General features: G+C 38.5%; 1 protein-coding gene across 1 annotated transcript in view; it reads left to right on the forward strand.

The window, feature by feature from the left end:
- The first annotated feature begins 3,233 nt into the window (after nt 1–3,233).
- smap1 (small ArfGAP 1) overlaps nt 3,234–17,345 on the forward strand; it is a 118,893-nt gene continuing 104,781 nt past the window's right edge. The window contains exon 1 of the mRNA XM_053332956.1: nt 3,234–3,351. Within this exon, the coding sequence (XP_053188931.1) occupies nt 3,234–3,351 (118 nt within the window). The remainder of the gene's footprint in view (nt 3,352–17,345) is intronic.

A 17,345-nucleotide genomic window follows, 5' to 3' on the forward strand; every position in this document is an offset into this window, starting at 1 on the left:
TGCATGCAGTGGGTGTGCTAAGTTATCAGCTGTGTGGTTGCAATATTACTTTAAAGGGAACATTGGTTGGTGCCATTATCACTGGTTCAATTGGCGGGATTTTTAAAGCGTAGAAACTCTTTATTACTGCCTGGTGTTTTTAATTGATCTTTGCTTTACATTATTGCGATGGAAACTGTAAGACTGGACTTGGACCATGCCATAGTTGTTGCCCATGCACTATGGTATAGGATGTGACATGAAGGAAGCTGTGCCAAAGTTGGTGGTTGTAGGATGGACAGTATGAGCCTGTGCTGCCCTCTAGTGGCGACAGGCATTAATGTGAAAGATAAGAGGGTGTCTCAGAGCTTGGGTGAAACATTTTTTCTGTATGACTGAAACAGTTGTAAATTATCAGCTGGCTTTGTTGAATGATACGTGGGGTAATATTTCCTATTTATTTGATCTACTATTTAACACTCATAGGGAACAAAGTGTAATTAGACTGCTCCGGTCTTGTGAAGCATGTGAAAGGAATTTAATTCATGTTGCTGTCACCTGATGTCTAAGATGGTCATTATGGCGTGGTGGTGCTTTAGTTTACGTAGTGTTGGATCATGGTGTGCATGTTGAGACTGTCTGATTTAAGTAGGAGGTAAACTATTATGTTTGAATGTTTCTTACTCAACATCATCATCAGAGATTTCAAAAGATCACTTTTCTACACTAACAACTGCTCTAGTAACCTAAAGTTTTATGACTAGAGTTCTGTTGGGTTGGGTATAACTGGTACAATCACATGTAATTGCTGGTAATGTGGTACATGTACTATACATATATATATATATATATTTGATATTCATTTATTATAATTGTTTTAACTTTTCTTGCATTATTTGTATTTTCTTCTCAACACTTTCCCTAAGTGTCTAAATTTTTATTGTTATGATACACTTTTTAAACAAATTCTTACACCAATATTTCTGATAATCTGTTGTTGTTTTAGGGATAGCTGCTACCTTTCCTGTGCCATGTCAATGTCTAACACTGTACAGCTGTGTCTTTGCTGTTGATCCTGCTGTCTGTCAACATTATATACATTTTTCATGCAACCCAAATGGGAAAGCTACTGTTTTTTCTTCTTTATTGTTGGGTCATTGTATTATTCAGGGCGTAATGGAGGAACAGTACCAATTGGACTGGGTATTGTTTAAAAGATTATAATACCAGTACCAATCTAAGTACCCTTAAAATTATACCAATATCAATTGATTGCTTCATTTGATACACATCATGAGAATAGAAGCATTAAATTGCGACTTCACCATCACAGACGGGGTGTAGCAGTGGGCCAATCACATGCTGCATTAAACTGAGGAATGCTTGCACTGATTGGTTGTGAGCGAGTCCATACAAATAGTCATATTTTCTAGCTCTGGGTGCAAAGAGGATAGATTTCAGGTGTTTGATAGGAGATGTTTCGATACTACTTGATATCGATTCATCCAATAGATAGCACTGTGATGTATACAGTTAAATCAATGGAATAACTTTATTCTGTAAATAAGAAGCTGATTAGTAGGATTCATCCACAGCTACATCCTTGCTGACATACATCAAGTTATAATTGTTGCGATGATGACTAAGGTGACCCATTCAATGGGTAAATTATAAAGAAGCAAGACAATTGTCACAATTTGTTTTTTCCAGTCAACTCACATTAACAACATCCCATATACCCACTAGATTGCAAGACAAAGATCTTCCCTTTAGCTGCATCAGAATGAGCTACTGCATAATATAATGGGTAGTAGGTCATACTGATAGTATTTCCTACCTGACAGTATGTGCTACCCATGGTTTAAGCACAATATAATGGGTAGTAGGTCATTCTGATAAATATTTCCAGCATGACAGGATGCGCTACCCTACTTGACGGGATGAGCTACCATGATTTCTTTAGGGTAGGTTATCCTGAGCGGGTAGGTCTGTTTATCAGACTTGTCTGAAAGCCTGACCTACTGGTAGGTCATCCTGAGGAGGTAGGTCAACTTTTCAGAACACCGGCTATCCTCACGTTACGTATGATGAAAGCACGTTAGGGCGAGCCCTCAAGGAAACCATAGAGATTGCATTGTAACCACTGAAATTTGAGAAAAAAAAGATATAGAGTCTAGAGCAATCAGGGCTGAATTTCGTGCGTTTTTTCCTCATGTTGCAACTCAAACTTGCCAATGACAAATCTTACATTATTATTATTATTATTATTATTATTAATAATAATAATCATCATCATTATACATGTTTTTAAATGAATCATTTGAAAATAGATTATAAAAGCATAATTTATTTATATTACTATGAGTTCACATATCCCCAAACTACATCATGAGGAAACACAGATGAGTCAATATGAAAAACTGTGTTATAATTAAGACTGTCCACATGCATCACAACGTGCCTCACAATCCATGCTGACTCACTGTCATGACCTAACACGACACTTGACTTGAACTGAGCTTGTTAATTCTAATACATGTGCTTTTCAGACTAATACAAGTCAAGATGACTGTAGTGAGTTTAGTTTGGATTTTAATCGAATAACCCCATCTGCATATCAAGTGACCGCATAAGAGGTCCTAAACCCAAGGCTGAGAAGTACTGATGTATGTGCTCTGATTGGAACCTTTGGGGCCCTCCATGTGGATTACGCAGTGCCATTAATCTGATAGGATGTTTTAGGATATTGTTCTTTTCCATTTTCCACATTCCACATTGCAGCATCAAACTTCAACAACACAAGCACAAGAAATCAGTCCCAAGTTCTAACAATAGTCCCAATACATTAAAAAAAGGGGCAGTAGTACATTTGCATAATATAGTGTGGTTTCAACTTTTCATACTACTACTACTACTACTACTACTACTACTACTACTGCTAACAGTAATAATATAATAATAAAACCTTTATTTATAGATCACTTTTCAAAATCCAATTGCTAAAAGTGTTTTTAAGGACATTTTTCGGCTATAGTCATTTTCACGCTTCCCCCTGCTGTAGAAAATCCGACAGTCCTGAAGGCAGCACGGATGATGCTGCCTTAGATCCATGTTACCTTGTTAGCAGGTTGCAAGCTAACTGACTCCAGGCAGGTCTACTCGGGGATGTCCCACCCTTTCTAATTACAACCCGAGGACTCCTTGGCTTCTACCGACTCTTCACAGACAGGACGACACTAACAAACTGTACCGACATGACGACGCGGTCGGAAAGAGAAAAAGCCCAGAAACTGAATGAGCAGCATCAGGCCATTCTGTCTAAACTGCTGAGAGAGGACTACAACAAGTACTGTGCTGACTGTGAGGCTAAAGGTGAGTCCTGCTGTGAAGCTGTGTGAAAAACTAACCTGTGTGTGTAATGATAACCTTCTGTGTGAACCCGGCTTGTTAAACACAGCAGTGTAGGAACGCTATTCTGATGGGAGTTACTCATGTGAAGCTGTGCGTCCATCTTTTTAGCTTAGTTTGCTAACACCGGAGTGTCAGACGTTATTTCTGTTATTCTTTTCATTGAGTGTCTTTACGTTGTTCAGTGCAGGCAATGATAAGTTAACGCTTGTAGGGTCAGAATGAATTCATAATGAATCATATTGAGCGACATCTGTCCAAGTAGCCACAATATTCACACAACTTCCGCCTGGCGCTTTCAAAGTAAAACCATCATCAAGTATTATAACGATGATGATGGATATGATGACGGTGATGATGATATGGTGATGTGAGGAAGGTGATGAAGATGATGGTTATCATGATAGTGATGATGGTTATAGTGATGCGAGGATGGTGGTGGTGATGATGATGATGATATGAGGATGGTGATGAAGATGATGGCAATGATAGTGATGATGATGATGGTTATAGTGATGTGAGGATGGTGGTGATGATGATGATGGTTATGTGATGTGGGGAAGGTGATGATGCTGATGGTTATGATGACGATGATGAGTGTTATGGTGATGTGAGGATGGTGATGAAGTTGATGGCAATGATAGCAATGATGATGATAGTGATTTGAGGATGGTGGTGATGATGATGATGGTTATGTGATGTAGGGAGGGTGATGATGATGATGATGGTTATGATGACAACGATTGTTATGGTGAAGATGGTGATATGATGATGTGAGGATGGTGATGAAGATGATGGCAATGATGGTGCTGATAATGGTGGTGGCGATGATGATGATAATGATAATAATACAGCAAGGAAAAAAACTAAGTTCCCACCACACACTGAATAATAAATGTATATAAATTATATATATATACACATATACATATAAAATGATACTTTTATGTTTCATTGACTGTTTTATTATTATGTATCTGCGATCTGGGGTTGTATTGTTGTGTGTTAAACTTTCTGCTTTTACAACCTAAAAAAGAATTCAATTCTTCGTAATACCGGGGCGCTTTAACTTTCAAATCAGATGCACCACACTTCCGGTTTAGTGTTGTCTAACTGCTGGCAGCTTGCCGCAGCTTCTGTTCGACAGTATCGATGTCATGTCCTTGACTGGTTTATTTATGAGCGGAAAACGCGCGTGTCCTGTGTGGGTAACGTTAAATTAGAGGTGTAGGTTGCACCCTGGATGTAGAGAAACATCAGATACTGCAGGTTTAACCCAGCCAACACCTCACTCTGACTGTGGATGCTGTCATTCAAACCAAACACACCCACCAAACCCCATTCAAAATTCAGCACGTTTAATCCTCCCTTGAACAGAATCAAACATATCGTTTATTTCAAGAGTTTTTTTATTTTATTATTATTTTTACATATTTAAAATTCTCTCTTCAATTCGGCATTGATTTTATATCTCAAACAGCAATGTAGACCAATTAAATATATATTTTTTTCTGTTTTCTTTATATTTAATCCACTAGCATTCTCAGTAATGAGAAGTTTAAAAATGCTTTATTCATGTGAAATGTTTGGCACAATTGATCCAGCAAAAACGCCACAGTCATGTAACTCTTACCTAAGCGTCTCAACGTGTGTGTGTGTGTGTGTGTGTGTGTGTGTGTGTAAGCACAGAAGGTTAAAAAATCCCACTTTTGAGTGGAGTTTGAACGGCTCGTATCGGGGCTACCTATGACTGAGATTAAATGCCTTTTGCGTCATCACCATGCCTGTGCTAGCATCTGACAGCTGTAATCTGTACTACCAGACCTCCCTCACTCAATCACTTTCTACATGTGATTTTGTCACTTCCTGCTGTTGATGCTACTGCTTTTTCTGTGTCAGCTACATCTGAACTGTTTGCACTGTCTGCTTTTTTTTTTTTAATTTTTTTTTTTACCATCATCCCTGAACTAGATGTTGTATGATCCTAGCTTGGTGTTAGATTTAGAAGGCATATAGTATAAGACAAATTTCCTAATTTTTTTATGTTTATGGAATCAGCCACCAGTTCAAGTCAAAAGTCATTAATATAACATAACATAGCCTACCAGCAGTTCAAGGTGCTTTACATAAAACATAAAATGCATTGACACAGTATTAAAAAGGGCCAAATTGGATATAAAATTAGGCTAAAATAGAATAATACAAATACAACAGGAGAGTAAAAAGATACAGTGCAGTGTGATTATTAACCCCAAAATTTGGACTTATTGAAAAGCAGTCACGAACAGAAAAAGTCTTCAGCCGTGATTTAAAAGAAGTGAGAGTTGCAGCAGAGGTCTGGTCTGTATTTGGTATTTTGGCCCTAAATGCAACCACAGTATTTAAATAAGTCAATTCTTTATCAGACAGGAAGTAGGTGTAAAGATCTGAGAAGTGGACTGATGTGATCCCCTTTCTTGGTCTTAGTGAGGACTCGAGCTGCAGCTTTCTGAATCAGCTGATAGCACACTCATGAGTTTTCAGCACAAGTTACTAATTTTCATTGTTTCTCAGTCATTGAGGAAACTCTATCCATGTGTAAGAAGGTCAAGAATGAACTTTTAAGCTCAGTATGATACTAATTTAAAGGATAGTTTTGCAGGGAAGACTTAAGCTTATCTTAGCTGAATTTACACTGCACACATTACACACTGTGAAACTCTGCTCTCCTTTGTTTCTGATGACATAAGACACCATCAAGCTTTTCTGTCAGTGTGAATTTCATATTGGAAAAGAGAATAGCTGTATATTTGCTGTTCTGCATTGTTTAATTTCAGGCATTTGTAAAACATTCTTACTTGTAAATTTGTAAATCCAGCATCAGTATTGTGTGTTGTGTGTGTTGTGTGTGTTGTGTGTGTTGTGTGTGTTGTGTGTGTGAGTGAGTGAGTGAGAGAGAGAATGTCTTTACTGAATGTAGTTAATTACTGATTATTTGTAATTTACTTCAGAAAGCATATTTTAGGCATATTATAAAATGACTTGAGTGCTTGGAAAGACTTATTTTACAATCAATTCATCTAAAGAATATAGTGTGATACATTTAATTGATTTTATTCAGAGGATACACAACAAAGATAATGACTGTTAGTATTGTTCTCAGTCCTGCTGTGGAAACGCAGGGTCAGTCAAAGTGCTGTGAAACAGGTGTGTGTGTGTGTGTGTGTGTGTGTGTGTGTGTGTGTGTGTGTGTGTGTGTGTGTTCAGGGTGTGAAAGTGAGACTGCAAAGAAGTGAAAGGTGTTGCTGTTGATCTCTTTGATCTCTGAGTGTAACCTCACCAGCTTTAACGTGTTTAGCATGCAGTAGCAGGTTGTGCTAATTTTCTATGTAATCCAGTGCATTAGACAGATGTGTGAGACGTGTTATGATAAGATTATCCTTTATTAGTCCCACAATGGGGACATTTACAATTTAAAAATAATTGTAGTCATTTTTAGTCAGAAAGATGTTCCCAGTGTTACCCAAACATATTGGTTTGGGCTGGAAACACATATTGATAGTTTTTTTTTCTTCCAGCTACTCTAATGTGAGTTTTTTTTTTTATTATGCTCTGTTTTATATGATTGTAAGTTGAATATCTTTTTTTAGAGACCAATCAATTATTAGCTGCAGCTCTAAGTTGGATAAATATTTAAAAAATAAAGAGTACTGAATAATGTAAATGAGATTTAAAAAAGCTTTTTTAAATCATATTTTCTGATCCTAACGTGATTGTGATCTGCTCCACACATTCAGCTGTCACACTACTGTTATTAGGTGTCAACATGGTTCTTATATGATCAAATGAACTGATCTACAGCAGCACACAGTCTACCACTCAGTCAGACCACCTCTGTGTGAGAGTTAGCACCTTGACAGTGAAGACACCTGAGTCTTTCTCAGATAGCTTTATCTTTCTCTAGTCCTTTTCCTTTAGGCACAATATAGTCATTAAAATTGGAATCATATCGTCATGTGATCATCTGGGTAACCTGTGTACCCAGCAACTCCTTGATATTGGTAGAGACATGTCCATACCCAAATCTACAGCCATGGTTTTATAGGAAGAGCATTATACTATGTTTTCTACTTTAAAGTTGATGTTTTTGCTCATCTTTTTTTCCACCTTGGTCACAGAAACTATGGTAAAATCAAAAAGATGACCTAGTTAGCAGAATCATGAGTCACTGTAGATAAACAGACTAATAACATACAGTAAGTAGGCCAATGTAGCAACATCTTTTGAATAATAATTGAATGCAAATGATGATGCACATAATAACAACTACTTCACCATAAAGCAGTCATGCATAAACATTTCTGATGTCTGACAAATTTATATTGTGTATCGGTATATGATATGTGAAATTACCATCCGTTGTTTAGCCCAAAGTCTTCAGAGTCTCTGAAATTAAAGTAAAACTTTAGAATTACAATATTGTAACTTTTGCTACAGATCTAACGGATGTTGTTCTGAGACAGACTTGTTTTTTGATTCAGTGGTACACAGCTAAAGCTGGGAGGCACACAGTAATGTGGAAGTAAAAGACTATCTTTCAAAATGAATTTTTAATGAGATCATATCAAATCTAAAGTCAGTGATTTTCCAACTAAAGTGCCCATTGATACAGATACAAGATACAGTAACTTCCACCTAATATCCTCCCTTATCAATTGATTAAGTAAGTGTCTCTGTTTTAGTGAACTGCAATGAAATCTGATTTTCTGATTGGTGCTTTCTCTATCAGCCAATGACACTGCACACTGCAGCCAGAGGCATGTTTACTTACATTAGTAAGCAGAATCATGCAGCCCTGCCCTATGAGTCATATTTGTTTAGTGGCAGCTATTTTTATCCAGACAATATATGAATATTGTGGAAAAGCCTCATAAGTCCAAAATTTCACTTAAACAAATCACTGCAAGGAAGTGACTGTCTGAAAAGGGTTGGGAATCTTTGATCGGTTCTTGTTCAGTTCTTTCTGGGAAGGAAAATAATAAAGAGGCCGCTGCCATCCAGGTAACTCCTGAAAAGATTCTTATATGAAAGACTATAGTGAAAAAAAATCTCAAAATTGATGCAAAAGGTGTGAAGGAACTATCACTGGAGTTTAACTGTAGTTTATGTTCAGTTTATCCTTCCACACTGAGCTTAGGACTAGTTAGGTTAACTCATAGTGTAATATATAATAAAGGAGTGCCTTGGTTGTCGTCCCTGGTTCGATTCCGTCAAGGGACCTATGCTGCAGGGTTAGGGTTAGGGTTAGGGTTAGGGTTAGGGTCTCCCTGTTTCCTGTCAGCCTCTCTGCCTCCTACTAAGACAGTAAAGGCAAAAAAGCCCCACCAAAAAATAGAAAATAGATAAGATAAATAAATGAACAAATAAATATGTATGTGTGTGTGTGTGTGTGTGTGTGTGTGTGTGTGTATATATATGTATATATATATATATATATATACGCACACATATATAAATTAAACAAAGAAATACCAAAGCAGCACGATGTATCAAAACATCGCAAATTTAGCCACTCAAGAGTTTGGAAGTTCAGACCCCTACATACACACAGTCAGACACAGATGCACAGTTAGTTAGTGCCCTTAGAAATCAGAGCTGAATGACTAATGATTCTTCTACTGGGAAAAAAGGAAGATTAAAAGAGTGCAATTTCTAAACATAATAATACATTTTATTCAAAGCTCCTTTCATTGACACCTGCGGAAACTTTACAAATCATATAAAGCAATCCAAGAAACCAAGCAACAACATAAAATACACATTCACACACATATGCATATATAACAAACATGTAAGCATGATTAAATGCCTACACACAAATATATACACTCACATTACAAGCACATAAAAACATCTTGAAAAACTGGAGGTAAAAGAGAACATTTGTATTGTCTCATTATAATGTAGAAGGAAAGGCCAGTCTCAACATGTGAGTTGTAATTTAAATGAAACCGATGTCCAATGACGAATACCCTGAGGGATCACGGATATGACAAATGCATGGATGAGGGTTTCAGCAACAGGGCGGGATCTAGGAATACTTCTCAAGTGGAAGATTATTAACCTCAGCAACAGAGGATGTAATGAAACCAGGGACAACCAGATTAAGATAGGGGGCCTTGCAAAGCATATCGGGGGAGGTAATGAGGATAGCCTCTGATTTGTCCTTGTTGAGTTTGAGTTAGATACATGTCATCCAGGTTTCGGAGTGTCCTAGTGTTTGGTGCGTAGGTACAGGTGTGTGTCATCAGCATAGCAGTGAAAGTATAGGCAATTATTTGGCCAAGAGGAAGAATGTAAATGATGAACAGTAATGATCCAAGAACTGAACCCTGGGGGGACACCATGTGAAAGGGGGGGAGTGGGAGACATAAAGTTGCCAATGGAAACAAACTGTGTTCTATCTTTGAGATAGGACTTATACCATGGAGGTGTTCCAGTGATGCCAAGTATCGATTCTAGCTGATTCAGCAAGAGATCATGATCGACAGAATCAAAGGCAGCATTGAGATCTAACAGGATGAGTATGTTTCATTTGTAGCTTTTGTGAGAGCAGTTTCAGTACTGTGTTTTGCCCTGAACCAAGACTGAAACTCTGCCCAGGTTATACATGGTTCTGCAGCTGGCTAGCAACTGTACATTCTAGCAGTTTGGCAGTCCTTGGGTCTGAATGATGTTTCTTCAGGACTGAGGTAATCGCAGACATTTTTAGACTGGAAGGGACCAAGCCAGACAGGAGAGAAGTGTTAATGATTTGTGAGAGCAGGGGCAGGGGACACAGGACAGGCAGACCTTATTTAATCAAAGATGTAGGTATGGGGTCCAGGAGGGACGTGGTAGACCTTGAGTTTGTGACAAGTTTAGTTTAGTGTGTCAACAGCAGAGAAAGCTGAGAAACAGCTCACTGGGAGGTGAAGGGGTTTGGAGGGTGAGGGGGTGGAGATAACATTAAGTTTAGTGACCATATAATGCAGCTGCTGGTAGATGGAAATAATTTTACACTAGAAGAAGTCCATGAAATCACAGCAGACTTTAATAGAGGCTGTCAGAGGTAATTGTTTAGCTGGTAGTAGAAGCTTATTAACTGTGAGAAAAAGTGTTCTGGGGTTAACTTGACCTTTTGCAACAACAGCAGAACAGTAAGTGGTCTTAGCTTTATTCAGAGCTTCCTTATAGTTACTGACATAATCTTTGTAGGCTGTAATGCATGTGCAGTTAAGTAAGTTTTCCTGCTGAGATACTTTAGCTCGGTGTAAACCAAGAAACAGAATAGGATAAGGACACCTTGCATGATTTTAATGGGGAAAGATTATTAAATGTATTAAGAGAAGTACATTGTACAAAGAGATCAAGTCAGTAATTGATGTGATATTGTAGCCCCAGTCTCCAAGATGTCAACCAGGTATACTCATGTTTTGTACGTTCCTGAATTTGATAGTGTGAGGGGCACGAAGTCAGTGTGAGGGGGAAGGGACTCTAATATTGATCAGATACTGTTAAATCCAGGTCATGAAGGTTCGAGGGGGGAAAACCAGAGGAGCAAACAAGGTCAACTATATGATCTTTATCATGTGTGGAGAAATCGACATGCTGAGAAAATTCAAGAGAGTGGAGGAGGTTAATAAAATCAGCAGCAAATGCACATTATGTGGAGTCAACATGGATGTTCAGGTCACCAACTAGCAGAATGGAAGCATACATCGTATAAACAGATGAGATTAGCTCAGACAGGTCTCTTATGAACAAAGTGGATGGTCTGGGAGGGTGGTAAATAAGAAGGGGTAAGAGGGGCTGCGAACCAGGGAATTTCAGAGCAAGATATTCAAATGATGTAGCTTGTTGTATTTAAGAGGGGCACACTGATGACCTTATGCGCCAAACAATGGAAAACTGCAAGACTACCCACATGTCCAGATGTATGTGGGGTAGCTTAATTCGGTATCAGGTAGTCATAAGTTGCTGCCAGGTTTCAGTCAGTCAGAAAAAGTCAATGTTATGATCCGAAATCACGCCATTTATAAAGGCTTCTTTGTTATTTCATGTCGATGGTATCACTGGGATTTGATGACTTGGGTACAGTACAGACTATGGTAATTAAATTTAGTTTGTTCACATCTACACTCCTATTCCTAATCTATCTGGAGGTACTGTAGACACTAGTGGCGGTCTATTATTGAGTGTTACTGGGATGAGAGATAAGCTTTCATAATTCAATGTTAGAATTATTTGACCTGCAGGGGGTGCTAGCAGTAAAGGGAAGAAGGTGGAAGCAGCAGTCCCACCACTCCACAAGGGGGAGCTAATGGGATTTGTAGGGGAGGGAGAGGTTGAGGGTGGTGTGAGGACAAGCTGTGCGTGTTAGTCGGGGTGAGTCATGATTTTAATTATAGTCCATTGTTTCCCTAAATCACCCAATACACACACTTGTCCAGATATTCACAATACAAGAAAATATAATAAGACCAAAACAAAAGACCCAGATTCTAGTCCCACATGAGGCCTACACATGAAAAGACAAAAATAAATGAATGAAATGAAATAAAACAAATGTTAACAAGGATAAAACACACAAACAAGCTGACATACATTAAACTGAAGCGTGACACAGGATTAAACCACAGTACTCCTGTTGCTCGCAGATTTAAGCATCCGTTTCTTATTAGTGTATGAGATGCTCTCAATTCCATTTATGCTACTTTTTACTTCTACTTCTCTACTGGGAATACTGTACTACATTTATTATAACTGCTCAAGTTACTCTGCAGATTAGGTTATTAACACAAAATATAATCAACAAATCAGTGTCGTCACAATAGGCTACTGGAATTTTAACTTCGATGTGATACCTTGAAAAATATCGTTATCTGATACCACAGGTAAAAATTGACATGACATTGAGGGCATAAATTAGATGAGTTTTTTGTTATAAGTTTAATATAACAAGGCTATATATAATGTGACAAAGATGCACAACTTTTCTTTTCTTGGCTATTAGCAGAGAAAAGCAGAGTAACTGTATTAAACATTAATAATAATCGTAGCAAACTGGGCACGGTGAGGTAAACTTCTTCATTTGTTCTCTCCTGTTGCACAAGAGTTCAGGCATCTATTCATGTATTTCAATTTCATTTTTGGGTTCTGCGCCTGCATCCTCTTCTCTAAATGATGCACACATGTTCTCTTTTATTTTCCACCTGTATGCTTCCTGTATAATCCCTACATATCAGATCTCTTTTAGTTTCCTTCGCTTGTTACTTGGCACCTGCAGAGAGTGTTTCTTGACTTTGGCCTCCTATTTCTGGTAAATGAACATTGCCCATTAGATTCTTAAAGTAACAAAACTGTCCTAGAATCTCATGTCGAGACATATAGCTGTGTTCAGTATCAACTGCAGATATCTGTCCTCATGTCTTTGTCTGAGAAGTTGATATTTTAGACTACTGTCACTTTCCCCAACTGTCAGGGGCAGGACAGAGGACAGAGGAGAGAGTGGTGTGTTTTTCATCACTTCGGGCAGCTGACAGAGCTCAATATGTCTTTTACATCCTCAAGAACTATAATGTCTCAATCTTTAGACATGAGGTTCCATTTCTTCTGATCATCTACTACAACTGAACAGACTGCTTGCTGCTGTTGTAGAAATCTTGACATCATTTTATACACTGAGTCCTGGTTTGAAGTCTCAGAACATGAAAGCAGACACTGTCTTTCTAAACCTCAACAGTGCTCCAGACACACGGTCTATATCCAGGCCCTATGTTAATATCTAGGTGCAGTTTGTGCCCAAAGTAGGGAACCCATGTGAGGTCCTGCTAAAATACTTTTTGCATATTTTATCAGCAGTGAGTCCAGCCATGTTTCATGTGCTATCTCCTCCAACACCTCCCTCAAGCTGTCCCCTGTGTTCTCTGAGTTCAGCTCAACAGAGCCCGAACAGAAGCTCTTCATGTTTCAGGATTCTGATATAAACTGCAGAGTTACTACCATGATTCTGGATGTTATGCGAGAGGTCAGCAGAACATGAAAAGAAGTGATTCCATTCAAGATTCTCTAGGACAATACCTTTTGGTTTCATTGCATAATTACGTGAAAGAAGGGAATACCTGTTACAGTATACACAGCTATAAAATCAATATTATACAGACTCATAATTACAACTAGGTCTGTCACAATAATTATCGACTTATCATACAGTAATGTAATTATCAGCATCATCATGTCTATACATGGATTTATTGTATGATACATGGACATGACCTTGATGGTTTTTTTTACCTCAATATTACCACACTTCACATTAGCAGCTAAGAGATTATTCATGTCACATTGACTAAGCAAGTAGTGTCCTCCATTCCTCACTGTGCATATGGAATTAAAGGTACAATAACTCTGTCACAGCCCATAATGTGAGTCTGTGTTTTTACAGAAGTGTAGCACCCACTCCCCAATCCCACCCCCCACGCCCTTATATTATTATGCTATTATATTATCATTATATCAGTGGTATAATATTATCTTCAAATGACAATAATATTATTTATCACGATTATTTCTTAGACAATATATTGTCCAACTTTTTTCCTATATAGTAGTTTTTATGCTAATTCTTTTTGGATGATTTATGTGACTCATGAAGAAGTATTTGAAATGTTAGTTTGATTTCAGAACTTAACTTCTGGTATCTGTCTCTTCGCTTGATGCAGTGCACTGCAAATACAAGGGAGACAGTGTATTAGCTTTTATTGATCTTTTTTTCTTTTTTTTTTTAAACAAGCATCCTCTCCATGGCTGATTGACCACTCAGAGCGCAGAGCTCCGGTTTGATTGATCAGTTTGCTTTAGGGTTTCCCCCGAGAGATACTGGAGGGATACTCCGTCCTCCACACTGCCCGCTGCAGTCAGTGTGTGTGTGTGTGTGTCTGGGTGTGGCGGCACTGGCCATGACCACTGCAGTGTGGTGACTCACCTTAGCCTCTCAGCTGCCTCCTGTCTACCTGCCCTACATTTACTCTGTGTGTGTGTGTGTATGTGTGTGAGAGAGAAATAGAATCCCTTATTGATCGCAATTCCATTTTCCTGTCTTCTCTGGCATCTCAGTCCATCCACTACTTAGAGTCCAGAGTATCATTTTCGCCTTTGGTTTCAACACAATGTCACTCAAATGCTACACCAAACACGCACACACACACGCATACACACACGCACAGTGGCAGAGTGTCAGTGCTGTGATTTGTGTCATTGGGGCTCTGAGTTGGCACAAGCTGTCCTCTCTGCTGGCACAGCAGATCTTGGCGAGCACCTGCAGGACACTCAGCGCTTTGATGACCTGTCCTTGGTACCTCTGTGCTGTTGTGCACATAAAATACTGGCACAGGCCCACACACACTCACACACTCACGGTCATTTGGGTTCCACACACACCTGCAACTGTACACATTTCAAAGGTATAAAGGACAGGTTAGGTTTGCAGTGTAAAGAAAGGAGACAGCGGTTCAAACTGTTAAGTGGATTTTAAACAAGCTCGGTTCGATTTTGTTGCCCGTGTCGAAGCATTTATAGTGTGAGGACATGGGCGGATTTCCGTCAGTTAATGGAAGGAGACTTCCAAGAATTGATGTGTTGTTATTGTTTGAGTACGGGCTAATGTCGGCTATGAATCACACTGATTAAAGACAGGAACAAAGGCCTGTACTTCAACATTCTCATTCAGTTGCTAATAACCACCAAACTGCAACAGTGATATCCTTTCTGACTGTAGAGGGGATGAATCTAAAGCTGCTTTAAAGTCACACCTCACTCAAAAATCTGGAGTTTTTCTTCTTCTTACTTCTGTTGGATGTTTGAGCTTCACAGTGCAGAGTCTGTTTTCACATTCATCTGCTGAAGGTAGAAAGTTTCCCTGAGCTCAACTTAAATCTCAGTTTAAGGCAAGCATGATTTGTGACATCACAACTAGCTAAGAGCCAATCATTGTCTGGTATGTATGGAGTATAAGTGTCTGGTGTGCATACACTGAGAATGAAGGAGGAGTCCTCCAAATTAAATGACCAAATTCTACCATGTGACTACAGCAACACATATAAGAGTGTTTTCTAATCTGGTGCTTCTTTCGGTAATTGGCAGGAGGACATCATTTGTCTGCACGTTATTAAACAAGAAATAATTATATTTATCAGATAAAACAAGATAATCCTTTGTTAGTCCCACAAAGGGGATTATGATGGTTAAGGTCTGGTGAGATGTAACACTAAACCCACTTGGGGAAGGTTTAGGGAAAGATCACAGTTGAGTTAAAATGATTACTTGGTTAAAGGTTAGAGAAACATGTTATGTGGGTTAAAGTTACTACTCTCTTATGATGTACATCTTATCTACACACCCTCCTGTACTCTCACATACTGCCATCCAGCTTTCTGCTCCACCGGCCCACCTAACCACCATGGGTTCTAGAGCCTTCAGCCGAACTTAGACAACAATTCCAACTTCATCACCACCTTTAAATCCTGCCTTAAAACACACATCGGTTTCATATTGGTTTCATATCATATTCGGTCTTGTATTGATTATGAAATCCCGTTCACATCAAGTTCTACAGTTTTCTTTCTATTGCACTAACTTAATATTGTATTACTGATTTTATGATGTTTGATTCATTGTTTTTATGTATTTTGTACGGTGTCCTTGAGTATTTTGAAAGGCAATTATAATTAAACGTTTATAAAGAATTGCTAAAATGTGGAAGCACGGTGTCATCATCCCTGTAGCAAAAATTAAGAACCCCAAAGTCTTGATGAGCTTAGACTGTTACTCCCACCTCTTTAATGATGAAAAGCTTTAAAAAACTGGTCAAAAACTAGAGATACTCAGACAAGTGGAAGTGCAAGTTCTTGACAAAGTGTGTTATCCTCCCCTGACTGTCTCTCCAGGGACGTGTCCTGTCTCCTGTTCTTTTTATCTCGTACACAAATGACTATAGAAGCACTAACGATCGCTCTTTTATCGTGAGTCTCTTAAACGATAATGAGTCCGAACATGGGCCGCATGTTGATGATTTCGTTTCGCGCCGGAACAACTTTTATCTCAGGATAAATGTATCAGAAAGCTCAAAAAGACGTGATCACAGCCCACTATTACTTACATAAGCATTCAGGATTCAGATAACAAGCTTTGTTTTTGATGCTGGCTTTAAAAAGGTCCAACAGCGTTTCGTCATTCTAAGGAAGATGGCTTTTTTTTAAGGTGCGCAATGCTCTCATGACTTTATTAGTGTTTTATTGAAACTGAATTTTCTACTCTTTATATAGAGGATGGTCGGCTTTCTATCTCTGCTGCTTTCTTTTACCAAATTTCCTTCGGGATAATAAAAGTTGATTGAAGTTAAGTGACTTTGATCATCATGTCTACACTAAAAACCACCAGAGGATGATTATAGTTACATTCTTGTGTAAACCTTCCTGACTTGCAGTTGGAAATGTGACACTCTGTTAGAAACAGGAAACAGAACAGCGGTCTCCTGTGACAAAGTCCACTGCTGGGTTAATGAAAACCTAATAACTTAATATGAAACAACACACAATAGTATATGGTGGCATTAGAGTCATATTAATGTTCTCTTTTGTTCATAAATGAAGCTAACCTGTAGATTTGCTGTGTACCTACTGTAGGTTGTTTGAATGCTGTCGATACTCCAGTAGAGGTCTAATTAAGATTCTAACCATGCTCTCTGCTCATCATTCAGACTTCTTTTATGGGCTACATTGGTATTTTACCTCCGAGTGACCTGACAAATGAGGCTGAACAGCTTTTAGCAGTATTGATGAGGTAGAACTAGCAGCGTCGGGTCATTAATGCTTGTTTTCTTTGGCAATTTGGTGGAAAACCCAAAAAGATATTTAGTTTAGTGTCACATAAGACGGAGA

The sequence above is a fragment of the Scomber japonicus genome, chromosome 14 (genome assembly GCF_027409825.1).
Source record: "Scomber japonicus isolate fScoJap1 chromosome 14, fScoJap1.pri, whole genome shotgun sequence".
NCBI lineage: Eukaryota > Metazoa > Chordata > Actinopteri > Scombriformes > Scombridae > Scomber > Scomber japonicus.